Consider the following 27,306-nt stretch of genomic DNA (forward strand, 5'->3'; position numbering starts at 1 on the left):
CAGGACCCACCTCCTTTCTTCAAGTTTGGGCAGGAGGCAACTGCCCAGAAAAGGCAGGACAGAGAGAGACGATAGGAGGGTTATGACAGGGAGAAGAAAATAGTGGTAGGCAAAGTAGAATCCCCAGTCCTTCAGGCCATGATTCTGCTGATTTGGTGTCAATGGGCAGCTGCTTAGCATTGTTCTGGGTATCCACTGTTTAAGGTTCAGGGATGGAGAAAAAAACGCGTTCAGTGAAGACAGCTTTTTGCCAAGGAATTACAAAGTAAAATTTAGTCCACTTTTTTTGAAGCTCCTTGTCCTTCTGTTGAAAAACTCTAGGAAAACAAACTATTGGTGAGTGGATTGGAACATTCATAACTATTTTCATCCACTACTTAATCCTAAATCCAGTTCAAGTAGTCATTTCTATCCTTACTTTGTTTAGAAGCATGCAACATACCACAGTCTGTGACTTCCATTAAAGTCCTTCTTTGAACTGTTGATCTTTCTGTCTTGTTTTTGCCTGCAGACCTGTTATTACAAGCTATTATTACATGCTAATCTAATTCCCATCCTGGAATCCAGTGTAAGCAGTGGTCTGTAGTGCTCCACTTAACTCCAGTATTGGGCAGCTGGATTTGGGCCTGAGCTGTTCATGCAGTGTATCTCCACTATTACTTACCTCCAAAACCCTCCAGGCAGGACAAGGGGTCTGCCGAGCAGGTCTTTTGCCTTTGAGGATCAGATAGAGTCTTCTGGCTTTCAGTTGTGTGCTTCCATGTTAAGATTTTTTCACAACACCTTTTTGGCAGCTGTGTGTTCTGGCTAACTTGTCAGGAATTTGGGTAAAAGCTATTGGAGACTACTAGCAGCAGTCCAGTGATTTTCTTGTATCCATATTACAACTTCAGGTGTTTCCTGACAGTTACAGCAGAACCCACATTAAATTGACTTAATGACATAGATTCAATTCAGCTAATACCCATTGCTTCCTCTATTATGCTTTTTTTTTTTTTTTTTGAACACAGTTTGAGTGGGGGGAAAATCAGCTCCTGCAATAAACACATGTATGCTATATTGGCCTCACCCACATAATATATTTGCATCTTTCTGAAAACGTTGCAGTGTGTTGTAAAAAATAAAAATTTCTTTCATGACTTTTCCATTTCCCAATTAATTTCTCTTCCTAGGTAATCCTGCCAGTCTTGGTCTTCTCAAAACACAATATAATTTATTTTCTGTAAATTATTTTAATGGAAATTAAAAGATTCCACTTCTAAATTAAAAAGCAGTTTGCCTGAATTTCTGTAAGTGAAATATCTAAGCTAACATTCAAGACACTGTAAATATAATCCTGACATTTTGTGTAATGTAACACTGAAACCTCTTCAGATGTTATTCAGCTACTTCAACGATATAGAAATGTGTGAACTAACTCCAATGACTGTACAAGATCTTCAAGGTTACCAAAACTGAAATCCTTTTATTTTTGATTTTTAAACAGATGAATTCATCATGAATTTAAAGTCTCTCTCTTTGTGTTAAGATCAGACAAAAGGCAGAGTTTAAATAACGTCAAGGTTGACTGCCAAAACTACTGAAGCTAGCAAATGTGAAGTAAAGCCAACACACTGTTCTTATCTCATAGTGGTATTAAAAAGAGAAAGCTTAAGACCATTGTAGAACAGAAAGAAGCAAGCCAAAACATGATAAATAAAATGCAGTAATACTGAGGAAAAAAATGAAACAATAAATAAAAAATAGCAAAATCAACTTATTTTTTTTAAAAAAAGTGTTCACTATGTTTCTTGAGGAGAAATTCAGATGACTTGTAAGCCTTAGATTAGTAGCTTTTAATGAGAAAGCTGATTAGTTCAAGACGCTCTAATAAGAAGGAAGAAAAGACTGTGCTAAATACTTCATTGGGCATGGGAGCATTAAAAAGTAGAGAGAAAAAGAAAAGTTAATGAATGGGAAAAGAAGCCATTGGAGATAAGGCTAACTCCAATTTCAAATATTAAAATACCTTTCACTAAAGGTAGAAAGGAAAGGTCTGATGCTGTCCTATGGTATACAATACTCTTTGATACACATTTTGCAAATGTAGGTACTTCCCTTGAAATTTCCTTCCTGCATGACTTACAAAGATGTGCAGTTAACAGTGAACATTCATACTGGAGCAAAACCTTCTGAAATGTGTGTATATCTACTACAAGACATCATATCATGGATTTCATATCTAAATCCTCTGAAGGCTAAAATTCTATAAAATGGGTCATTTAAATCTTTTGTTAGAGGCCTCAGTTTCAGTCAGGCACCTCTATTCTTACTTATGTGGTTGGTAGTTATCTGTAAGTTTTCAGTGCAATCCTGGACAATATGGTATCATAAAGGCCTTGCAAAGTCCCAAATTCATTTTCGTAATCCAGCTGATTACTTTTTCAATCAGTGTGATTTTACTTCAGTCACTTGACAAAGAATCCATGTTCCTTTCAAAGGACCCATGGCTCACCTACAGTTCTTCCTTCTGACATGGACAAGATTTGGTTGCATACAACAGGCTGTGGTCAATGGGTTTAACCATCATCCATGCAAACTTGCACAAATGTTTCTTGTTGCAGTCCTTCTGCCAGTATATCACATTCCTACGGTTTAGATTTGCGCCAGCACATGCGTCGTACCACCAGCCTCCCCCGGGAATGCCATTGTGTTCTAATTTGGCACAATTCTGAAAGTAATTGTCATTGTCTCTGTCCTTGGTGGTGAACTTCTGGTTGTCATGGAGGTAAGCTTCTGTGTCCAGGGTCAAAGCATCAGTTGCGTTGCCTTTGTATAGGCCAACCCTGATTCGGTATTGAGACTTCTCATCTTCAATAAGGAATGGTTCATACTGTCCCCATTTAATTTCAGCATTTAGGTCTACAAGTTTAACTCCAAGTACATATTGCACAGAGCTTCCTGTTAACTGATGCATATATTCGTTTCCTAACCAGTGGTTGTCATGAACAGAGCCAAATCCGTATTTGTAATCCTGCCAGGTCCTATCAAAGTCGACAGTACTATTGGCTGTAATGTGCTGAATTACTGTCCAGCCACCATCCTGCATATTACAAGAGACAACAATTGGGTCTTCCTTTGGTTGGATGATGTAAAGACCATCTCTGCAATTTCCTTTGGAGCGCTGAAAAATTTCAAAACAATCCCTTGGATAGTCTAAGTAGAAAAAAAAATAGAATTTTAAAGTAAATTTCTGTTTAATTAGTAAATTTTATATATTGAACTCTGTTCTTTACAGTGAGTGCATGATCGCCTTGATTTGTCTGGAAATGGTCTCAGGCCGACTTCAGACCAGCTGGTGGGCATCTACTTGGCTAAAGGTGCATGATTTGAAGGCAGAACATGCAGGAAAATTTCAGGAATTCAAATAAGGTTTTATTATCCTGTTGTAATACGGAAGTGTGGTTTTGCATTTATGATGGAAATACGGTTAAAAAAATGTATGTACAGACTGTTCCTTTTCCTCCTAAGTTTCTCCAGTTTGAATAGTCAGCAAGTTACTAATTCCATATGCCTTGTGCTAGATCACTATGTCTAATAACTAGAGATAGATTTATTTGTTGAGGGTAAAGCTAATTTCTCTTTAACTGATTTATGCTTCAGGTATCTGTACCATCGTTGCATTAAATTCCTATCAATATGCCATGCACTGATAAAAAGGGAAGCTATCAAAGCAGTTATTGCTAATACAAAACTTACAAATATCTGTGAGTATTCTTGGCAACAGTTCTTGTCACTCAATCTCCACATTGATCTTACCACTGATTTGCAGATAAAGCTACAGTACCATGCAGTGCTGAACAATGACATCAGGAAAATAGGTGAAAGTGTTTTTTCCATTATACCACCTATCCAGCAGATTCAGAGGTGATACGAACAGCATATAAGGTTTAGGGTGACCCTCTTTATTGGTCTGAAATATATATGTAATGTATTTTTAAATGTAAGTTGCTTATATGGTAACTTTTACTATAGTATAATAGCAAGCAGCTCTAAGACTAAGACATGATGCTGTATGATTTAGAATTGACTGAGATTTCTAAGAACCAGAACATAATTTACTGTAAAACACACTTATGTATGTATGAATTCATGTACAGAGAAATTCTTTCTTAAAGTAGGATGTTATTCAGTGTCTATTCTATTACTCAGAAACATGGTTGTAGTCACTCACTTCATCAAAGAGTTGAAAGGCACATCATTATGTCACTATACTAAGGAATACTTCTAATTTATATTTAACAGAGAATATGTAATTTGTATTTAACAAAGACATAATAGCTTTAATAACTCTACCAGAATACTTCCTACAGACCACCTGTTATATAGTATAACAGTTTTTCAGACACAGGAACTCCAAAGTCCTGTCCTGGCAATAACCAATAGGAATTTAGGTACCTCACTTAGAAATTAAGTTTTGTTTTGTTTTTAAACAAATTGTTCTTCTGGGAAGCTGGGATAATTCGGGGAAAGTGTGGCAAAATGTCCTAACTTCTTTTACAAAGTCATAAAACAACTAAGTAAATATATTTCCAAAGATAAAATTTTAAAATACAAACTTGGAAAACAACTCTTTTCCTTGTGCGAATCATTGGCTGGAGAGCCCTTTGTGATTGTTTTACTGAACACATTCTCATTCCCTGGTTATACGTCATAATGTACTGTGAGGACAACTGTACTTTTAGTGAGCTTTTACTTTGTTAGGGTAATTCCTGTTAGGATAACAAGTTCTGATATTATTTAATGTAAGATATATCTTCCATTCCTTAGTTGTTTTATTAGCTTTTAATCTGCAAATTCATCTCCTAGAATGTGAATAAAATTTGCACGCAGTATTGCAGATGGCCATTATGGTGCCACTGATTCATCCCAAGTCTTTTTAGAAATATCTCTGATGTAGGATTAAATTTGCAGCTCTTAGTTTTCTTTAATTTAAATTTTAGTCTATTTGGATCTTTGTAAGTGGTAAATCCTCACTCGCAGTAAAATCTGGAATTTTGTACTTTATTTTTCATCCCATTGGTCTTGCTCAAGAACATCCTTTTTTTTTTTTTCCTGTGCAATATTCTGACTGTATTGACATTTCTCTAACATCATGTTATCATTAAATTTTATCAGCATATTCCTATTTTGTTTCAGTATAGGTAATAATAATACTGAAAAATTCACTTACAGGCAAACACTTCCAGTCTCCCCTTGACTTTACTGTTTACTTTTCTATGGACGTCATTGCCCTTTTTCAGTTTCTACTGAAATGACAGTGTACTACTATCTTCTCTGATTTAATTTTATTATATTAAGTATTGTACCATAGGTTTTGTAAAAGTCCAGCTGGCCTAAACCTGTTAAAATACTATTATTCATAGTATCCTTATTGTATTAAATATAGCCTTTTATATTTTATGTTCAGAAGTTTGCTGGTGCTTTTAAGCCACTCAGCAGTTTTACATAAGTATATAAGCTTTCTGTGGTCTTACTTTTAGGCCTTTCATTGCCTAATAGCATCTCCAGCCTGGAATAAAATACTTAATTTCAATACTATCTGCAAGAAATTATCAAATATCCTGATGACAGAAGAACTTTGTACATGATTCTGGGCCCTCATTTTTAAAGCATTCAACTGGTAGACAGACCTGATCCTGCAAGTTTATACAGAATGATGATTTAAGTATATCGTGGTGTTCAGGCCAGTAATGTATACAGTAACACATGTATTTTCTTACTGAATATTATTAATGCAAAACAGAACAGCTTCTGTTAACATATTGGAAAAAAAACAACACACTTTGGCTGGCTGTTTACGGGATTCACTTGAAAAGTGAATGTTATAGATGCTCAATTGCCATCAGTCAAGGATGAAAATGAACCAACCTCAGTACTCCTTTTGGCTGCATTTTATGTGGGATCTACTCATGTAAATGCATTAGAAAACTTACCATATTGGACCTCACAAGCTAGATGGGCAGAGCAATGTCTCAGTTCAAAGTATCAATGAGATCTAGGTCCTGAGGTGTTAGATATAATCAAAATATGATGGTTAAAAGAATAAATCTTTAATTGTCTCAAAATATTTTAGATGAATATTTTAAACAGTTAATTTCTCTTGAATTAGGCAGCAGCCGAGCAAGGGCTTTAAAGAATATGGATTTTGTGGCAGGACATGTTAATATTTCAAAGTATCATTGCAGAGCAAGCTTTCAAGTATGTTGAAAATGTTCCAAAAAAGCAATAAAGTAAAACACAGCATGCATCCATTTCACTCACTTTCTTCATGAGTACCTTTTTCATCGACGTTAGCCAGTCTCCCATAGCCTCTTTGATGGAGAAGGTGGGCATTAGCCAAGACCACTGCCTCTTTGGTCATCACTGACACAGTGAAATGAAAAAGCAAGAACAGAACAAATCCCACTGAACTCTTCAGCAGCATCTTCTGAGTCAGTCCTCCTGCAGCAATGCAGAGCTTTCCACAGACTGGAACTAAAAATGGAAAGATTTATGACTTCTAGTTTGAAAGTCCTGAAGGAGAAATAGATTGAAACACCTGTTTTCCATACAGTGAGCCTCTGTAAAAAATGGCTTCTTCCGTCTTTCACTGCCATCTCCCTCCCCTGATGTTTTACACTCTACTTCCAGCTGATGTGCAGCCCACTGCTGTGTCACTTAGCCATATTCACTTCTGTTACCTTGTGCCTTGACGGGCAGTGAAATACAACCTAATTTTGTATGACAAAAGGTCATAGAAAATAACGTAAAGACAAAACTTAAAAACACATTTATCAGAATTAAAGTTTGGTCATTCCCGAAGTCCAGACTATATGGAAAGAGAGACGTTAACGGACCATCTAGCACAAACAGGAACACTGGCTCTGCTGACTGTCTATACTTCAAACAGTGCTCAAAATCATGGCTTCCTAGTACTGTGAGTATTTCTATGTGCTGGAGAATGTACTTCTGCAATTCTGGACTACGCTCTGGATGAATTTTTATCTGTAGCTTTAAATAGGTTACAGGCTTAACCCAGACTGAAGGGGGGGGGGGGGGGGGGAAATCAAAACACTTTTGAGCCTCATTTTGTCCTCTTTTTTTGTGTTACATGTCTAGTAACTCTCTATCCAACATAGAAAGGCTCTTGATTAGGCTCTTACTGTATTAAATCATGGAGTCCTCATCCCAGCAAATCTCAGTCTGATGGAAGAGGAATTTCAGTATCAATGACAGCTCACACTGAATCAGGATAACATATGTTTCCCATACTCTCAAAGGACACTTTAACTTAGAACCTAGCCAAACCCTTCTGATGAAAGCAGAATACACATGTAAGAAGCAGCTCTTTGGTCAGTGCTTATTTCCTGCCAGCATCAGCACAGCTGACATAGACCCACTCCCTTCTCCACAGTGTTTTACAATGCAACAGAGCCACATTCCTTATGAATCTGATTCAGTAGAAGATCCAACAGTTTTCTAGAGTGCAGAATTATAAAGCACATATTTATTTAAATGTTTGAGATAAATCATTGAAATAAAAGTCAGGCTTAAGAATTAATTTTTATACCTACTATATAGAAACCCAGTGAAACAGAATTTTCTACTCTAAAACTATTCAGTAATAATTCTGATTTACTATTAAAATACAGTTTGTTATTACATCCAAAGCGGACCATTTGATATCATAATAAACTGGAAAATTCCCTTCCATGAAACTCAACACATGGTTCCCCCTACAGCACTTAAATTCTGCTGTGTTTGCATTTCCCACTGTCATGTAACCCTTTCACTGAAAGCTTCTATCATTATTATTAAAAAATGACTACAAATCAAAACCTAACCTACAAGCATTACTTAGCTTTAGGAAATCTGTATTTGGATCTGGAGTTTCTGTTTTACCTGTTTTTTTCCTTTTGTATTTTTGAGTGAGTCAGTCTTTTTTCTTCCCCCACATTTACACTACACATTGAAATGATTTACAGATCCATTTAATTCCAGAATAGAAGTTGGTTTTATAAGTTATTAAGAAAGAAACTGAGGAAAACAGCACTAGGCAGGCACCTTACCTCTTTCAGTGAAGCTTAGCAAAGACAGAAGTGCACACAAATGCATGAGCTCATTCTCTACAGTTGTACTTTGCCTGCTACTCAAGTCCAGGTGAATAAATCAGCTCCAACACACTATCTCAAATGCAGAAGGGCAGCAAAACTGTATCTTCAATATTGCACATTGTGCTTACTCTGGTGGACTTTGGTCTGGCATATTCCACTTGCAAGTAAGTATATATGAACCATAAAGTACAAAGTTCTTCCATAAGGATTAAAGTAATACTGTAACTGTAATTAATTTCTGAGTAATAAATAGACATAGCAATGGATAAAAGGCTTTAGTTCAGAACATTACTTATGTTGCTTATACACATAACAGGTAGTTGTTGACATTTACTATGTCATTTTACACAGGTAAATTAACCAGATGCTATACTGCTAGTCATATTCACAAATTACATAAAGAAAACTTGATTTTTAAGTATTAGGAAGAAACTGACCCTTAACCACGTTTTTGCTTCAGGCTTATTCACATTAAAACATGCAGTAGCATCTCAGAGCTTTAAAAAGTGAAGAAGATGGAAAAAAAAAAAAAAGCAGAACTGGTTGGTTAATAGGTTAGTATTTTAGTTTATTTGGATTAACAAGAGTTGATTAATGTTCATTCAGGTCAAAACGTGAACGAATTAGATGAATTAGTTGTTGTTATATATTCTTGTACCTGAAAGTTGCATTGTCTATTTGGATGACGACTAATCTAGCATTTATCATTTTCAAGATGAATCAACACTTTTTGGTGCTCCTTGATCTATCCTGCAACCCAGTTTGAACGCTTCTTGTATCCCTAAAAAATTAAATGCAATTAAATCTTAAGGAGCATTTAAGTCCCATGCATCCTCTACTTGAGGATTTGTTCTGTGCATGATTTCTGTTCAATAATTCATCCTCAGTGAAAGCACAACATATGAGGATTTGCATTTCATATGCAATTAATAGAAATAAAAGAAAACAAACAGTCCATAGAAATACTTCTGTGCCTTTGAACAACTTTTGACTCTGAGTTGCTTTGCAACCCTAGCTAAATGCACTTTTGTATCTTCAGACAGGAATAACAACAAAAAAAGTGTCTGCAGTTATTTTCACTTGTTCTTGAACTTCCAAGCTGGTAATGGCACGTGCAATATGTGTTTTGTCCAACAAAGCAGGAACCAGATCTTAAACTGCTAAGACACATTGCATTTAAAACTATTTTCAACACAGCCTATAAATCCCTTTTTACATATTCATTATTTGTCAGATGAACCATTATTTTGGAAACGAACCAAGGCATCTATCCTTGAATGAATGTAAAACAAAACAAGAAAACAAAACAAGAAAAAAAAAAAAAAGCTTTCCTCTTAGAAACATTTGACTTTACAAGTGTTCATATTTTTTTCAGACTTCTTTATGAAAATATATTTCTTTATTCTGAAGTAAAAACTAAAATGTTTTCTCTAACTAACATGTTTTTCATGTCTTCCTGTTGAACCATAGAATAAATTCTAAAGGAGTAGAAACTTATCTGAATCGAAGAGGATTTGCTTTTAACAAAAACAATGAATTAGAACGTAACTTGAAGAATACATCCAAATCCATCATCGAGTTGATAGTCGGGTTCATACTGTTCATTATCTTTATCAATGAACTAGATGATCTGACAGCACACAGCCTAAGAAAAATTGGGGATGATGCTAACATAATAGATGGTAGAACTTCAGTCCAGAGGAACAATGATAGACTTCAAAGTGGCCAACAAAAAAAACAGGAAGAACAAAGTTCTATGCAGAGTGGTGCAAGCCTAATTACCAGTAAGAACTGATAACTCACTACTTGAGTAGGAGTCTTGCACCACATGAAAGACCAAGGAGCTACACTCAACACCTAGTGTCTGTGAACCAGCATGCTCTCATCCTGAATAAGGCAAACCATGAGTCACAGTATAAGCAGCATAAAAGACAAAGGAAAATTATTATCCCTCTCTACCCCTGGAATAGAAAGCCCATGCCTGGAATACTGTGTCCAGTTCATAAGAAATGCTTGGAAACTGGAGAGGATCCAGCGAAGGGTACCAAGATGGTCAAGGGCCAAGAATACAACCTACAACAAGAGGTTTAAAGAGCTGGGCTTGTTTAGCCAGACAATGAAGACACTAAGGAATTACCCAGTAGTAGGTTACAAAGGAGATTCATATTGGTCATTTAGGAAACCTTGATCATCAGGAGGAGCGCAGCACAGGAACAGCTTTCTCAGACAGGTTGTGAAGTCTCCAAGCTTAGAAGTTTTTAAGACTGTCTAGACACAGCATGACAGACCTAAGCTAGTGTTGCTGATGATCCCAGTCAAAGTGAAGTTGACTAGAGACCATCAGAAGTTCCCAGCAACCAGTATTTCTGTGATCAATTGTCTGGACTTCAGTGATAATAAACAGTAGAAACATCCAGCATTTCAGGTTTGATCCAACTTTGGCACATCACAAAATATTATTCAAACTCAGTCATACATTAAACACTTATCTAAGTATCAGTCAACTTCTCTTTTGGGATAATTTCTACTATTACTACAGAGGTTTAGTAAATTCAGTAAGATGAAATTCTTGTTGTCAACACACCAATTTTACCTCAGATATCTGATCAAAACCAAACAACAATAATAAAAAAACCCTGAACAGCTAAATTAACAGTATGTAACAAAACATACTTTATTCAACAATTTTAGCTGAATGTCAGCCAAAAGATTTTTAGCAAGCAATGCATTGATCTTTGATTTGAATCAATTAGCTGTATTGTTTAAAATGTTGTAGCCTAACCTTGTAATATAGGAGTCTAAAAATGATTTTCTCATCTGGGGCAAGAAGCAGCTGGGAGCATTGTCATGGCAACCATTTCATTTCCAGAGAGATTCTGACTTCTGTTGCTCTCTAGCAACCTTACAACTGAAGTAGCGTAGCCTGGGGAAAAAGAAAAAGAAAAAAAAAGGAGGAGCTTTTCATATAGAGAAATATATCATCACAGTAAATGATTGGGAAGACTACAAAAGGAATGCTTCAGAATGTAATTCAGGCTTTAAATAAAGGAAATTCTCAATTTGATGAGCCCAGAAAAAAAAAAAAAAAATATATATATATATATACACACACACAGGGGTTTGATTGATGAGAAGCTTGACATGAGCTGGCAACATGCACTTGCATCCTGGGCTGCATCAAAAAAAGCATGGCCAGCAGGTCAAGGGAGGTGATTCTCTCCTTCTACTCTGTCCTCCTGAGACCCCACCTGGAGCACTGCTTCAGCATGAGGGCATGGAAGTATTAGAACGAGTCCAGAGGAGGGCCACAAAGATGATCAAGGGGCTGGAGCACCTCTCCTGCGAAGATATGCTGAGGGAGTTGGTGTTGTACAGCTTGAAGAATCTGGGTAGACCTCATCGGCCTTCCAGGGCCTAAAGGTGTCCTGGAGGAAAGCTGGGGAGGGACTTTTTTGTCAGGGAGTGCAGTGATAGGACAAGGGCTAATGGCTTTAAGCTAAAAGAGGGTAGATTTAGATTAGGCATTAGAAAGAAATTCTTTACTCAGAGGGTGGTGAGGCACTGGAGGAGGTTGCCCAGAGAAGTTGTGGATGCCCCATCCCTGGAGGTGCTCAAGGCCAGGCTGGATGGGCTTTGGGCAGCCTGGTCTGGTGGGAGGTGTCCTGCCCATGGCATGGGGGTGGAAGTGGGTGGTCTTTAAGGTCCCTTCCAACCCAAAGCATTCTGTGATTTTATACCACATTAATGACTCCACAGTCACCTTCATGGATGCGCAGTCTCTCCTGGAATTATTGCAGATTTCACTTGCCTCAAACCAACTACATGACATAATTAATGAAGGACTGCATGCAAGTTTCTTGTAATAGGGATTTAAGAATGGCAGAATTTTTCAGGTGCGTTTCTTTCCCATGTAATACTAATACAGTGGGCTGAAACCAGATTACTTTCATGATATTTAAATGGCATGATATTTCATGCCATTTTTAGTGAATCCAGGCCAGGCCCACAGGGCTTTTTCCTTTTTTTTTTTTTTTCCCCCTAATAGGAAAAACTCTAAATTTATTTTGTTAATATTTTCAGCAAACTGTGGCTGACACTGTATCTTCCTGATACTTTCCTCGGGATACACTTAAGTGTTTGAAAAAAAAAAACTATGATAAAATAAGCTTCAGACACCTTACAAAGAAATCACAGCAATTTGATTGCATCTTTCCAGGACAAATGACCTCTCCCCCACCAGCTGGCTACCTGGTGGTAGAAATAATTGGCTGCTACCACTGAAGCACTTGAAAGCATAAGTGATGTATACAATTACTTCTGCCAGCATCAGCTGAATAGAATTTGCTACACAATTTAAACATGACCCTTGTGCTCATAAAAATGAAGGGCAAATGCAAGTGAAAAACCTCTGTGTAAATACTACATGAAGAGAAACAGCAGGAAAACAAACCGAACCAAAAGAGTATCAACACTACAATTCAAATCCAAAAATGATGAGAGGATTACACGATGTTTCTCAAAGAATATTTGCCAGCCATCTCTAGATTCAAGTGACTTCTTACGTCAGGGGCCCTTGCAATGCTACAAGCAGAAATTATTTTCATGAAAGAACCACCTGGATACTTCAATCACATACACTGTGGTTCAATTCTCTGAATGTTGTTGATAAATATGACAATGGATGCTGCACATATTCCACTGTTAGTCTTAATAACTGCTCCACCTCTCATCCGAGGTCCTCCTCTTTGTATTTAGTGCTGAAAAAAAAAATGTAACCTCTTTAGAAGGCTTAATCTTGATCCCAAACTTCTTTGGGCATTCCTCATTCTCAAGGTTTTCAACTATGATAGTCAAGAAATTAGATTTTTATTACTGCAGCTCATACATTTCCCACCTGCCAAACTGAAGCAATCTGATCTACACCTGTGAATAATCAAGAAATTGATCCACACCAGTGAAAAATAAAGAAAAACAGGAAATGAAATGCTCCTTCCCACTCCCCAAAATTAGTAAGAATGTTCAAAATTTTATTTCGTTCTGATTCCATGAATGGGAAATGTTACTGAGTATTTAACAGGATTCTCCTTGCATCTGCATGATGTGTGTCCTGCAGATCAGCGGAGTTTGGATGTCCTGTTCTCCCTTCTCCAACTCAATGCTACACCTGCATATACCAGAGAGCAAAAGAGAAGATTTTTAAAAAGAAACCAGAGAGCTTCTGAGAACATTCTAATGTTTTAAACTGAAAATACTGCTTGAAAAGTCTTTTTACTCTTTCTTGGACTGTTTTCAACAAATTTCACATTTTAATATTACTTTTTAATGTTTGTATTCAGTTTTAAAGAATCTGTTCAAAATCCAATTTTGGTCAAAAAATACCATGAAAAGCTTTCTTTCTGTTGCATATTCACTACTATTTGCCCTTGACTGAATGACAATCTTTAATTAATTTTTATTCCTATCAGCCATGCAGAACCAAATACCTAATAAAAATGAGCTCAACTGTAATCTGTTTTGTGCATCATCAATAAAAGAGCTAACTAGCTAAGTTCCACTTACAGAGAAAATTATGTTGTCATTAAATCTTCAAAACTTTACAGGAAACAAAGCACTGCACAAGGCTCACCGTCAGCATAATTTCAAGGAATAATGTGGTTTTAAAAGTAGACAGGTTTTTTCCTGAAGAATCTTAAATATTTCTTATGATATATGATTCAGGATTCATAATTTCATGACAGATTTTGAAACAAGAATAACAAAAAATAATACTGTGACCTCAAGGAGCCTAACAGCTTAACCTGAAAACAGACTAAAACTGCATTCTATTCCTACAGACAATGTTGTGAGTGTAAGATCCTGGAAATATTGTGCTTTTTTATGATGGATACGTTTGGGAATTTACCAAAGGCAAAGAACAACTCCAGAAAGGCAGTCTCCACGCATTCTGGAGAGTACAGCAGGAACAGAAGTTGTTCCAGGCAAACATTTGTAGACCAAAAAAAGAGAACTTGAAATCTAGTTAATTAAAAAAGAGAAAATTAATGTTCAGTATTGCAAGTGGCCCTGATGCTACCAGCATACTTACGTGATTTTAGTAAAGTAATAATTATTCATTTAATTTTTTTTTCCTTTCCTTCCTTATTGTCAGAAAGCACAATACAATTAGGACAACTCATTAAAAAAGAAATAGAGATGACTATAAAGTATCCTGCAAAATGTAAAACAAACCAAAGAAACCCAACAAACCCACCCACAAACCCAACAAAACTCCACCACTAGTTTTCCACAGAATAATTGCAGGTATTATGGTTGACAGTTTCCATACAGGAGCATAGCTTATGTTGATAAGTTTCTAGATGCAAAGGATGGTAACTGGACAATAGATCACTGTGAAAAAGCAAGAGTCTCTGAGAGTCTCTCAAAATAGTATTTTGGCTTCAGGATTCTCCTTAGTCCTCTTGCTTCCCCCATTTCACTGGGAGATCCTTGTTTATTGAAGATTTAAAACTTTACCATTACATTTTCAGAGCTCTAAAATGTATTTCCCAAGACCTCTCAGCTACACCAGTGTCCACTGTTTGGAAAAATCCTTTACTTTGTTTCCTTTCCAAATTATACAGGAAGCACTAGACAATATCTGAGGTAATCACAGTGGCTGATCACACACAATCTGCATGCAACTAAATGTCCATTAACAACCACCAAGTGAAGATACTTAAATGGATCTTGGTGATGCATGCTTTCTACTAAATTGGCAAAGTATATGTACTTAAATTGCATAGATGCCTTTGGAAATCTTGACATGTAGTTACTTAAAAAGGTTGCTTTAATAAGTATGTAGCTCTTTGTACATATAAATGCTTAATAAAGGTGCTTCTTAAGATTGGATTATTGGATTTTCTCTGGTAATCTCATAACCATACCATTTGAGTATCTGATACACATTACTAAATTTACCGCAACTTTTGTAAGACAAGCCTCTTGCGCTTAACACAGATGGTTTTTAAACATCAGCACAAAGCCCGACAGATGCAGCAGGACCTAATATACTAGTTTCTAGAGTTTAAGTCCTCTTCACAAACACAAATCTGAACAGCAAAACAGCCTTTCTCTTCAAAAAGAAGAACCAACAAACCCAAACCCCCCAAATATACCCCATTAACAATTATCATCCCCATCTCATCAAAAAGATACAAAGCACAACCAAATGTTTTCATTGTTTAAAACAGTGATGTTAGATATCTATACATTACATGTCTTCCTTGTGTGTGGAGAATGGACACAATCTTTGATGAAGTCATTAATAAAATTATTTCAAACTGTTCTAAACACCTCCCAGGCTATCTTATACAAATGATTAATAGCTTAAACAGCCTTCAGCAGAGTGTCTCCTCTCCCTTCTACACAGCCTGTCAGAACTCGTTCAGAGTTGCCCACTCATTCAGAATACAGCTAAATGAGCTCTTAAGTTACGAATTCTTGAGAGGCAGAGAGCTGATTTAACGACTCACATGCACTGCCATAAACACAGGATGGTTACTGCTTCTGACTGCATGCCTCCAGTGCTTACTTTCTGCAGGCTCTGGCATTTCTTTGATCCTTCTGTGAGTCAACTTAGCTCACTAAAGCGTAACCAAATTCCAGCAGAAAGATAGACCATTTTCTGCTATGTCAACAAAAGGCAAAAATTTTAGAAATACCAGAGCTTGTATACAGCTGGCAGCAGGATTACCCAGTCCAACCTGAGGGAGCACGCCCTCCTCCTTTTCATAATAAGCTTGTCTGCTTGTGAAACATCCACAGCCAAGGATTTCATTACCCAAAAAACAACATTGGTTTATTTCTCTGACATCTTCAAAGTTGACTTCATTATATAAACAGGAGTTACTCTATTGCAACTTTTACATTTCACAGCATGCTTTTAATTTTAACTATGTATTCTAAGACAATTTATAGCCCTAACTGGCTTGTGTTTAAGAACCTCAGAACAAATAAATGCATTAAAATTGATTTTGTTTAAGGTATGTTTTAGGTCAATGTTAAATACCATTTCTGGCATCAGATAACACATCATCCATACGGCACGGATACTTTTACCTAAAAAGTTAGCTAATGTAAAAATCAACAAGTACAGTATTTATGTAAAAAGAAAGTTGTTAGTGAGGTATAACAGGTGCTGCTGTCTTTTTAATTTGCAAAACATTAACGTAATGGAAAACGACTAGTTTTTCAACTTCCCTAAAGTTACCGGGTAGCTCAAAAAGACAGTACAGACAAAAGAGGAATTCCTGAAGAACAAAGCTTTACCAGACTTTGCATTCCTAGAAAGACAGCCATATGCTTTGTAACAATTTTAAAAAATGACTAGGACTTACCTTCCCACACTACAATTTTTTTTTTTTTTTTTCCAATTTTGTTCTCCATTTGGCCACAAATACCAGTGATAAGATTAATGCACAGGACACAGAAAACAGTAAGAACCAGGTGTTGTAGATGTGATACACACAGTTTAGAAAGGAAAAAGCTAAGTTAAACATTTGTTATGGTATATGGATACCAGGCCTTCGTAATTAACTTGATGGAACTCAGAAAACCTCTGAGAAAAGTAGGCCTTCCTTTTTTTCCTCCTGAAGAAATGCTCATAGAAAGTAAAAGGGAAGAGTAAAACTGAGCAGTAAAAGTGGCAAGCCCTTATACTGAAGTATACAGACAGCAATGTAAAAATAAAATGATTTTATATGTAACGCCTGGCAGGCTGAGCAGATTACTTAATAAACCCACAACTCAATTTTGAAAGGAGGTTTTGTTCATTTCACAAATCAACAAAAAATATAAAACATTAAAGCCATCTTAACATTGAACTCCACTTCTATTTTTTTTTTACATTGTCTTGCAATTGAGACATTAATTACTGTTTAGACATCATATAATTTATATCATTCTCTACAGAGCATTATAATTAATTCAGTATTACCAATAGTTTTATACATATACAGTACTGAAGCCATGTCCTCTTTTGCTTACTGTCAAGTACAAAGCAGCTTATATAGACTTAAAAAAAAAAAAAAAAAGCTATGCACCACAGTTGTAGCATACCATATTTTGTGCCTGATACAAGTTTACAGTAGTGGCTTTTTGATATTTCAAGACAAATAAACATGATACCACATAAACAGTTGTGCAAACTTGGGCCTAGGAGGAGGACATAACTACCTCCTTTTTCCAGAACTACTTTTCCCTGCTTTACTGCTGCTGCTACCAGACTTGCTGGAAGATTTTGAAGAGAACAGTCTTGTCATGAACTCAGAGACATCAGGCAGCTCATGGTTAGAATTCAGCATGTTCATTGACTGCTCCATTTCCTGCATGAAGAGATTAGATAACCTTAAGAGCTTGTAGCAATTCTAGCTAGCTGTTTCTATGGCATCAAATCATATCACAAAGATGTAAAAACTTCTCAGACACTGTTTTACTATTTGCAGCCCTCCAAAGTTCACATTGCTACATATTTTTATGCAACCACAGCCAAATGCCCAGCTACACACAGAAACATAAAACCCCCAAACTAAAAGCACTGATGTATAGAAAAAATAACCATGTCTTAAGTAGCCTTACAGGGCAACCAACCGATCAGAATAAAAAACGCTTTTTCCCTCAAAGACAAAAAAATATTGTTAAAACATTTATTTTCACCATTACTTTCTTCCATTTTAAATTTTAAACTTTTAGTTAGATTTTGAGATCCATGTTTTCATAGATGTTGCATGCTTCTGTTTTTAAATTTTGCCTTCCCAATTTAGTACTATTTATGCCAAGCCTCAAAGAAATTTTAGAATTTGTTTGAAGGAATTAGCTATTTTTATTGTACTACTTTGTAATAACAAATTATTAGTGTATACCACCAGCTAATGAAACCATATAGCTAGCTAAGTTTAACATAACTTTACAGTTTAGCATAGTGGCTCTATGTGACAACTTATTTAAACAAATATTGAAATGCTTTTAATGAATATAACAGCTGAACCACACATCCAGAATGTGATAACACTTATAGTAATTGCTAATTTAACATGGGATTGTCTTCTTGCTCTAGTTACTATTGAGAATATTATTCAGAAAACAGCTGTTTTTAAGGCACAAAGCAAAAGCAGTTATGGCAGCCTTTGTTACTATTATGTCTACTCTACATCTATACTTAACACCTCTACAGCAAGCAGTTACTAAATCAGTAACTTATATATAAGTAGCACTGTGCTGATTCCATAAAGAAAAAACAAGCTAACCTGAAAAATATCATACAAGTTCCAAAACAAACTGAAGTTGTACATATGCCTAATAACTTAATACATGGCCATGTGGAGAATGACATTACAACTGAGCTCTGAGAAACTCTCTCTTGTTCGTTGAAGATAATTTAAATTACAAGCAAGATTCCTTCAACTTATAATTTCTCCTTAGAAATCATATCAGTTAGCTAATAAGAACTAAACTATTGGAACTTCTCATTGTTTATCATCAGAACAGCCTGTCTGTATGCACCACTAGATTGGTTGAAGAAAATTAGGAATAAACAATTTTTAAAAATTCAGCTTCAAAGTTCAACTTGGTTTGAAGAACATGACACAGATACCTGGCATATTTTCATATCTTTTTTTTTTTTTTAAATCAGAATTATAGCCACAAGTGCATTATATAGCGCTTTTTTATATATATTAATTGAAAAAAAATTGAAAAGAAAAAAGATCCAGACACCCATGAAGCACTACTGAAGACAGTGGTCATTTAGAGTACAGTTTAAATTAACCAAACCCTCAAAAAGCAGCCACCCAAGACAGACAAGTAATATTTCTAAAAATAAAAGAAGATTTAGCAAACACCTTGAATCTCCATTTTGTCCTAGCCTTCTGCTATTCGGCATTTTGCAAGGTGAAAGGACAATAAATCAGATAATTTAATGACTACATTAAGACTCTGTATCATATACACTACTGTAACATCTGGATTTAACAGTCTTGTAAGCTACGTGGTTTTGGTTGATGGATAGGAGAACCCCACATCATATTCTTCATAAAACACCTGACATTTAATAAATGGTGTCTAAAAATGATGTGCTAGATTTAAACATAGTGAAAAAAAATACAGTGGAGACTCATAGAAAAAATAGTCTTTGAAAAGTCGTATTTATAGCTTTAAACAAACTTTGGAAAACACCAGTCATGCTGTAATGCTTTCAAAGCTGTGCAAACCAACTTAATTTTGTGTTGTGTCATTTAACAGCAAATTCATTAGCCAGAAATACTAGAACTCATTATTTTAAGATCAATACTGCATTAAGTGAATACATGATTCCATTAAGACATCCTTGGAAGTCCAATTTTGGCTTCTAACACTTTCCTGTACCTTAACATCTTACTATCTTTGTTCTTTACCTCTGCAACAATTGAATCTACTTACCCGTCTCATATCAGGATCACTGGTGTTGACAACTTTAGGCAAAAGCACAAATATCAGTAATGGAAGAACCATCATCACCACCTACACAGAAAACAGTAAGTATTTCTTCAGCGTATGTGTTGCTAAAGACATTTTTAGATAGCCTGACGTGAAGCTTTTAACTAAACAGCCAGATTCTAGAACTATTGCATTCTGAGTCAGTAAACCAGTATCTGTAATCCAACTGTCAGGGAAGAAACCAGAAGTTATATATAACAGATTTCAAACTTGGAGCACTCAAGTAAATGTTTATGTCTTTTAACTGTTATAATTACAATCTTGCAATGTGTTCATCTCTACCCAACTAGAACATCATGTTGTCAAAGGAACCAGGCTATGGGCTATTTTCAGAGGACACACATTACAGAATAGCTACCCAGGGAAGAAAAGGTCATAGAAAAACTTTTGTAAACAAGGAAAAAAAAAAAAAATCATCTCAGAAAAACAAACTGTACACATTTTCTCTACTTTATTCTCTCTATTTCAATGAATTAGATGATTCTACGATTAGATGAATTAGATTAGCATGCTTTTCACCTGTGTGCTGCTTGCACCTACCATAGGGTTCATGAGGAAGTCTGTCCATCCCCAGGATTCTCTCTTTATGAAGTATGAAGGAGGTCCAGAAGATTTCATCTGGAGTGGGTATGGCAGCCTGACAACTTCAGAGGTTTTGATGTAATTCACATACCTTGCTCTAATGAACAAATAATAGATAATTAGAAATACATGCACAATCTCTAACAAAACAAAATAATAACAACAATATTCCAAAACAAGATTTTAAAAACAGACTACAAAACTATCTGCTAGGCAATGTCAGCTACACTTCATTTTTCATAAAGTGATTTCTCTCAGTATCAAGTAATATATCAAATAATACTTGATATTTTTTTTTTCCAGGCTATTAAGCACACTGAAAAATTTCATATGGGAGAACAGGCCTATGGATTAGAAACACCAGAACTATTTGTTCATACATGATTTCTGCGAAATATTTTTTCCCCTTAGTAAAAAGCAAGAAAAAAAAGCTCCACTTAAAGGTATAGTACAGCTTTGAACAACATAGCTTAAGCTGAACTGTTTGCTCAGGGGCAACAAATGTTTATATGTGGAGTTAATACTACCTTTTCTCTAAGCACATCACTTTGCATTTAACAATACTAAATTTTGTCCAGAATTTTACCAACCTTCTATTAGTTTGTAAAGTCTTTCCATAATTCTTCAGAGTTAGACCTGCAGTTTAGCTAGTAACTTTGTACTATCATTTAATTTTGTCACTATTCAACTATTTTTTATGACTTATAAATATATTATAAATACTTATCCCCTTGTGCAACTCCAGAGATTACTTCAGTCCATTACAAGAGAAATAATTCATTTTCTTCTGAAGTTTTAATCAAATATTCAGCGAAGGAATGTCTTACCTTATGGCTATGTTTTATTCTCCAGAAATCTAAGATTTTCAATAGGTGTTATCAACCACATATTTTCTATATGCTGTTGCCTCTTCAAAGAATTCAGTACTTTCTTTTTTAAGGCAGAACTTCCCTTTAGAAAACCCAACTGACATATCACATTTTTTCATGCATTTCCCAACTGTATTCCTCATTACAGTTTCTATGTATTTGACTAATAGAGATGTCAAGCCTACTGATGTTTTGGCTCTGCAAACATATCCAAGCAATTTACTTCACGTCAAATTTGTTACCTCCATTCCTCAGATACCAAAGCAATGCAAAGTGAGGTTATACACACTATCCTGTTTTTTTCTTATTTATTATAATTGATGTCAATGTGATACTACCTAACAAAATATGAACATCATAAAGTTTGGGAAAAAAAAAAGCAGTAATTGTGCTATTGTATGTAAACCACTTAACTCTCATTTTAGTTGGAGATTTCAGTTTTTAACCTCCCCTAAAAATACTGCTGCTATGTTCATATTGGCCTTTGTACTCCTAAAATTTAACTTTTATAAGACACTGAAAAAGACAAACTTCAAGTAAGATACCACATATGTGCCTATACAAAATAAGATGAATTACAAGCATCTTAATTTGAACTAAAAGCCCCCTGTTAGATCAGGTAGTCATATTTCTGTACGACTTACTTAATTATGTGTAACTGCATGCTGTTCAGTATCTGGTCATAACATTAAAAAAAAGCTAACAATGTTGAATAAACACTGCAGAGAGGCAACTACTGGCACTTGCCAGTAATTGCAAGGATTTTACGGAGATGTAACAAAAATATTTTAGAGTTTACAAACAAGCTTGGCCCTTCATTGTTTCTAATGTTGACATAACACATACCAGAAAATAAAAAAGTATTTCAAAGATACAGTAGTTTACTTGACATCTGTCTAGATTTTACTTTAGGATAGCTGCATGAAAAAAAACAGCAAAAGCAAATAAAAGTACTTTTTAATCCATCAATTATTTCTTATTTTAAGAGCATGAATAGGAAAGGAAAAAAAGAAACCAGCGTTTGGATTTTAAGAAATGTACTCTAGAAGCAGTGTTAAAAGAAGCTGAAACACATGGTCTGAAATGCAAGTACTGGATCAACAGTACGGTTTACACTACTTTTTACACTGTGCTGTCATGCACACATTAGATCAATACAGAAGCAAATCAGGAAAGGCTCACCTCATTTTGCCTTTTGAAGTTATGTCAACTCGAACGGGCTCAAATTTATGAGCAGGAGATACCACTTCTACTACGTAAGATCCTGAAGGTACGTCATGAACGACAAAACTTCCATCTGTCCTGAAAAAAAATAACTGCCACTGAATTTCAACATTTTCAATGAATTTCAACCAATGCATAAGGGTGGTTTGTCTTTTTGTTTGTTTTTAAAATAAGTAAATTATCACTTTATACTATATATCTTTAAATAGTAACAATGACCAAAAGGAAAATTAAGATAGATCATCACTCATAATATCAAGCCCCCGAAGATCATTAACACAGGCCACAACAACAGCAGAAATTACCAGTCATATTAAAGATTTCTTCATGTGCTTAAGCTATTGTCTTGCTGGAAGAATAATTCAAAAGTCTACGTAAGATTTGAAATGATTAATTTCATTTATTCAAATGATAAAATACATACAATGAAGTTTACTTTGCTTCAATACTTCTGCTGGAATTTAAAAAAAAAAAAAAAAAGTAAAAACAAAAAAACAAATTGACATCCTACATTGTGTGGGAAGACATTAAAGATGATTTGCAAAGCACAAAACCCTCGGTTTGTGCCCTTACTGCAAAATAGAGATTTTTAATTTTAATTGCTTCTTTTAGGACTAGCCCACGCTGGAAAGCTATGACAACAAAAAGGAAACTAAGAGCTCTGAACATGAACACAGAAGGGGTTTTCAGACAGACTGCTTTTATTTTAAAATATGAAACTTCAATATTCAGTGAAAATATTAGAGAAAAGATACTTGAAAGATTCAGCACCAGTTGTCATCAAATTAAAGTACAAAAACTTGTAGGTTTCCTCCTATGTGCTTTCCAGAAGCTTCCAAGAAGAAAAACTTTGGGTTCTCTACTGTTCTAAAATTAACATAAAAGGTACTTCCCCTAAAAATACGACTCGAAGTTAAGACCAAATAAGTTCTTCAAAGGGGAAAAAAAAGAAAAAAAAAAGTAGGAAGACCCAACACATAAGAAACTCATGTCAGCAAACAAATAAATGAACCCTCGTAAAAGTGAATTTTGTCCTCCTGCCACTACCAGTTCTCTCTCAAAGATGCACATCACTTCCCACAGAAGCATATAAACAGTAATGTGAAGGTAGGTTTATCTAATACTTTGTGATAGTTTTAACCACTAAAAATGCGTAATTATCTTTTTCGCAACTGCTTTAAGGGTTTTTTCCCTGGGAATTCCCTTTTATTTTTTCCATTCTATACAATATGATTGTGATAAAATTGAAATACAGTTTTAAATTGAGATTTATTTACACTGCAAGGCAAACCCTCATTTCATATATTGGTATGAAATATTACCATTTTTAGGAAGAAAAAAGTTGAATATTCACTACAGTGAGGAAACCAGTAAGATGTATAAAAATGTTATTTAGAAGTAACTTTATAATGCCAAGTAGTTACTTCCCTCTTTGTGATAAATGAACTGACATCCATTTAAAAATCAAAGTTTGCCTGAGTGATGGTGACAAATATATCCTCTGATAATGCAAATTATTTTATAATAATTTGCTTATTACAAGCAAACAAAACACGACATTGAAAATTAAAGCTTTTTAGCCAAAGGGTACTATTATTTTTGCCCAGTGTTTACATATACGTTTATCAAATTGAAAAACTCAAACATTAATTTTTTTGTTTTCTTTCTTAGCAATAGATTTATCAGATTATAAGATAACTGTACCAAATGAACATAACTAAAAGAGCTTTATAACTAGTTTACACTGTCATAAGTATGGTATGCTTTTAACTAAGATTATTTCTTTGTATTTTGGACAACTCCAGTTCCAATCTATTATTTTGAAAGTCATCAGTTCCAGGCAACTCATCAGCTCCATCACACATAAATAAAATGTAAGTCTCCTACAACTTGTTTGTACTGATCTATCAGGTGCTACATAGCAAGATTCTGTTAGTTTCGCAGGGCAAAATTTTTTGTGTTAGCCTATCAACATGGTCAAAGTTCAGTATAACTTTTACTACAGAGGGAATAATTAGAAGTGACCGATATTAATGACCTAGTACCTCTCTAATTCCATGTCAACCTCCCCAACTTTATACATGATTTAAGAATAAAATGCATTATACTGCATTTAAAAAACAAAACAAAACAAAAAAAAAAGATTAGATTTTAGAATTAGCTTTTACTGTTAAAACTGTGAAATAAATTTAACTTTTAGTCCTGAGAACATTTTCTATGTCTGAGTATTTGCAGATCCTTAGGCAATCTGAATATATCCACTGCTACCTGAACTGAGTGAGGTAAGGCGACGTTTTATAGCTTCCAAATGCGACTGCACCATCTCGTACGAAGGACATATACGTTATAAATACACTTTTAAGTATCTTTCTTTGGTACGGTGGAAAGGCTGCTCACAGGCGCTGTAACATATAACTACAGCTGCAACCTTCTGCCACAAACATTTCTGCATAGTAAATAGATGCTTTAAGAAGGGTGTTTAAGAAGTTGCAGAAGCTGCATCCCGAACAGTTTAGAGCAACCCATCTGCATTAAACACCGAGATGCTCTTCACACCTGAACCCTTCCAGTCCCTGATACCTCAGGAGCCAACGGCCTCAGCCCCCGACCAGCGGCCGCAGCCCAGGCCCCGGCGGGGGGCAGCAGCCGCGCCAGCAGGGCCGGGGAGGCCGCTCCGGGCCCCGCCGCCGCCATGTCGCGGCCGGCCCCCGGCCCTCCCCCTGCCCCTGCCCCGGCGCTCACTTGAGAAAGCCGACGTGCTCCTCCCCGTCCACGAGCACTCGGGCCCCCGCGATCCAGTCCTGGGGCTTCACCCCCGGCACCACGGCCCGGCCCTCGATCTTAAACCGCTCCCCAGGGCCCGCGCCGCCCACCGGCTCCGCCGCCCCGACCGCCTCCGAGCCCCCGGCGCCGCGGAGCAGCGGCGACGCCAACAGCCACAGCAGCGCCAGCGGCACCGCGCCCGACATGGCCGCCGGGGCCGCCATCGCCATCGAGGCGCATGCGCGGAGCGCGACGCGACGCGGCCCCAAGGCTATACGCACGGAGAGCCGGGCGGTCAGCTCACTGCGCGTGCGCAACGGGCAGCGGGGAAAGAGGGCGGACGCCGCGCGCTTGCGCACACGGGAGAGTGAGGCGCCGGCACTTTGCGTCAGGAGCACTGACCAATAGGAGCGAGCGAGCTGCGGGCCGCGCGCAGGGGGCGGGCGCCATCCCCTCAGTCAGTGCCGCCTCCAGGGCGGGCTCTGCGTGAGGCGCCCTCACACCCTGCCCACCGCGCGGCCGGGCAGTCAGTCACTGCGGCGAGGGTGGACGCGCAGCCTTTTTTTTTTTTTTTTTTTTTTTTTGTTCTTTTCCTTTTCCAGTTTATGAGTAAAACAAAGGCTGAGATAATTTGCTACTGAAAGTGTGGCAGGACACAAATGTCAAATAAAAGAACACAACACACACTGAGTGGGTGCATCTTCGGTTATAGAGGGGCCTATCCAGAATTAACACATTTTAGCTTTAAGTTAAATTTTGCTACAGCTTGAGTCAAGCACCTCTCCCCCGGGAAAATACTACATAAAAGTTTACGAAAGCAAGAGGAGATCTGTCACTAAACCAAGGCCTTGAGCGTCTCCCTTCAAGCCACTGTGTATCAACGCGGTTTGTTCCTGACGCTGAGCAGGAGCTCACTGGCAGTGCCCCAGTGCAGAGCGCCCTTAGTCTGGGAGCAGTTTCAGTGGAGAAGCCAACATGCTGTAATACCCAGCTTGCCCCCGTTTCCCCTCTGCATAGCATGTCCTATTATGTCATGCTTACTCACTGTCACGTTGTGCCTACACCTGCCTCTTTTACCTGTGTTACTTAATGTCAGAGTTAATTACTGAACACATTGGAAATATTATTTAATTATTAAGCATGATTACCTTCAGAGATTATGAGCCTGGCCCCAAGCTGATACTCAATGAAAACACTGTATCGCGCCAGACATGATTCTGAAATGTCACTCCATGTGAGTGGAATAATGTGAATTATTTCTCCAGTTCTATCTTTGAGCTGCGTATTTGTTTTGGACAACTAGGAAGATTAAAGAGGTTTTTCTGTCACATAAAATCACAACATCTAAAACACTAGCAGTTTTGGGGGTAGAAAGAATTCTAGAAATTGATGTTAGAAGGAGCTTCTCTAAACTACATCACTTTCATTGTGACTTTTTAAATATTTTGTTAATAAAAGAGCTACTTAAAATCACCAAGTGGCATGATTTGTGTTAAAGAAAGATTGAAACAATACTATTTCCAGTGTAACACCAGAAAGACATCATTTCATACAGACATCTCATATTACTAGTTTTTATATGCAGTTACGTAGAAACACTACTTCTTAGATGTCTTTGAGGAGCTGTATTGGGATGCTGTCAGACCACATAGAGTGGTCCTGCCTCCTAGTTTTAAGGAGTTCCTCAACCACATGTTTGTAAGTACCAAGCATAACGAGCTAAATAATATATTTTTATAGGCTAGATTGGTGAACCCAAATAAAAGAAAATCACGTTTGTTATTTCACACTCTATTTAATCCAAGAAGCTTCTCTCTGTATCACCCAGCTAACAAACTGACAAGTTACTTAACCTCTTGTCTAGGACCCTATCCTCACATAGAAATTCTCACTGTGGGCTCAGCTTTCAGATACATACATTTGTTTTTATACATGCAAAGCTTCTAATAGCCATATTGGCGTGCAACCTTTTTAATGTTAGGTAAGCAGTCCTGCTCTCACTGTGCAACTTCCTTATATATTAGAAGCTGTATTTCATACAGAAACATTGGTTACCACATTTTGAAGGGTACACAACTGAGAAAATAATTCATTTGGTTGATTACTGCCTTTTCCATTAAGATTAGCTATAGTTAGCATTGAACTTGAGTGGATTGCACAATGATAGTTGTGAGCTTTGATATCATGATGTTGTAGGTGTTTGCCTTCTAGGTAAAAAGAAC

The 27,306-nt window shown here is 36.5% G+C and overlaps 2 protein-coding genes across 4 annotated transcripts; both read right to left on the reverse strand.

Annotated features, from left to right (window-relative positions):
• Positions 1–1,438: 1,438 nt before the first annotated feature.
• Positions 1,439–10,905, reverse strand: LOC311437139 (fibrinogen-like protein 1-like protein). 3 transcript variants are annotated; one of them, XM_084520012.1, is made up of 3 exons: positions 8,794–10,905; positions 6,304–6,516; positions 1,439–3,195 (listed from the first exon to the last, which is right to left on the reverse strand). In XM_084520012.1, exons 1-3 carry the CDS (start codon positions 8,804–8,806, stop codon positions 2,495–2,497), a joined length of 927 nt encoding a protein of 308 aa, XP_084376138.1. In that variant the 5' UTR covers positions 8,807–10,905; the 3' UTR covers positions 1,439–2,494. The 3 variants fall into 3 exon arrangements, with proteins under 3 accessions (XP_084376138.1, XP_084376136.1, XP_084376137.1); XM_084520010.1 differs by having other exon boundaries at positions 8,091–10,905; XM_084520011.1 differs by having other exon boundaries at positions 6,319–6,516; positions 8,091–10,904.
• A 5,040-nt stretch (positions 10,906–15,945) lies between these two features.
• Positions 15,946–25,329, reverse strand: EMC7 (ER membrane protein complex subunit 7). Its single transcript, XM_084520013.1, has 5 exons — positions 25,064–25,329; positions 22,280–22,399; positions 20,187–20,325; positions 19,590–19,670; positions 15,946–17,497 (listed from the first exon to the last, which is right to left on the reverse strand). The coding sequence occupies exons 1-5, from the start codon at positions 25,312–25,314 to the stop codon at positions 17,345–17,347; spliced, it is 744 nt and encodes a 247-aa protein (XP_084376139.1). The 5' UTR covers positions 25,315–25,329; the 3' UTR covers positions 15,946–17,344.
• Positions 25,330–27,306: the final 1,977 nt, after the last annotated feature.

The sequence above is a fragment of the Aythya ferina genome (genome assembly GCF_964211825.1).
Source record: "Aythya ferina genome assembly, chromosome: 5".
NCBI lineage: Eukaryota > Metazoa > Chordata > Aves > Anseriformes > Anatidae > Aythya > Aythya ferina.

What these genes read in the sequence shown, in the direction of transcription:
- EMC7 (XM_084520013.1), bottom strand. Translation starts at nt 25,314, where the DNA reads ATGGCGATGGCGGCCCCGGCGGCCATGTCGGGCGCGGTGCCGCTGGCG. An exon ending in ACTTCAAAAGGCAAAATGAG is followed by an intron (nt 20,326 to 22,279) that starts GTGAGCCTTTCC and finishes TTTGTTCATTAG; the next exon opens with AGCAAGGTATGTGAATTACA. An exon ending in ACTTCCTCATGAACCCTATG is followed by an intron (nt 19,671 to 20,186) that starts GTAGGTGCAAGC and finishes TTTTCTGTGTAG; the next exon opens with GTGGTGATGATGGTTCTTCC.
- LOC311437139 (XM_084520010.1), bottom strand. Translation starts at nt 8,136, where the DNA reads ATGCATTTGTGTGCACTTCTGTCTTTGCTAAGCTTCACTGAAAGAG. An exon ending in GCTAAGCTTCACTGAAAGAG is followed by an intron (nt 6,517 to 8,090) that starts GTAAGGTGCCTG and finishes TTCCATTTTTAG; the next exon opens with TTCCAGTCTGTGGAAAGCTC. An exon ending in AAAAGGTACTCATGAAGAAA is followed by an intron (nt 3,196 to 6,303) that starts GTGAGTGAAATG and finishes TTTTCTACTTAG; the next exon opens with ACTATCCAAGGGATTGTTTT.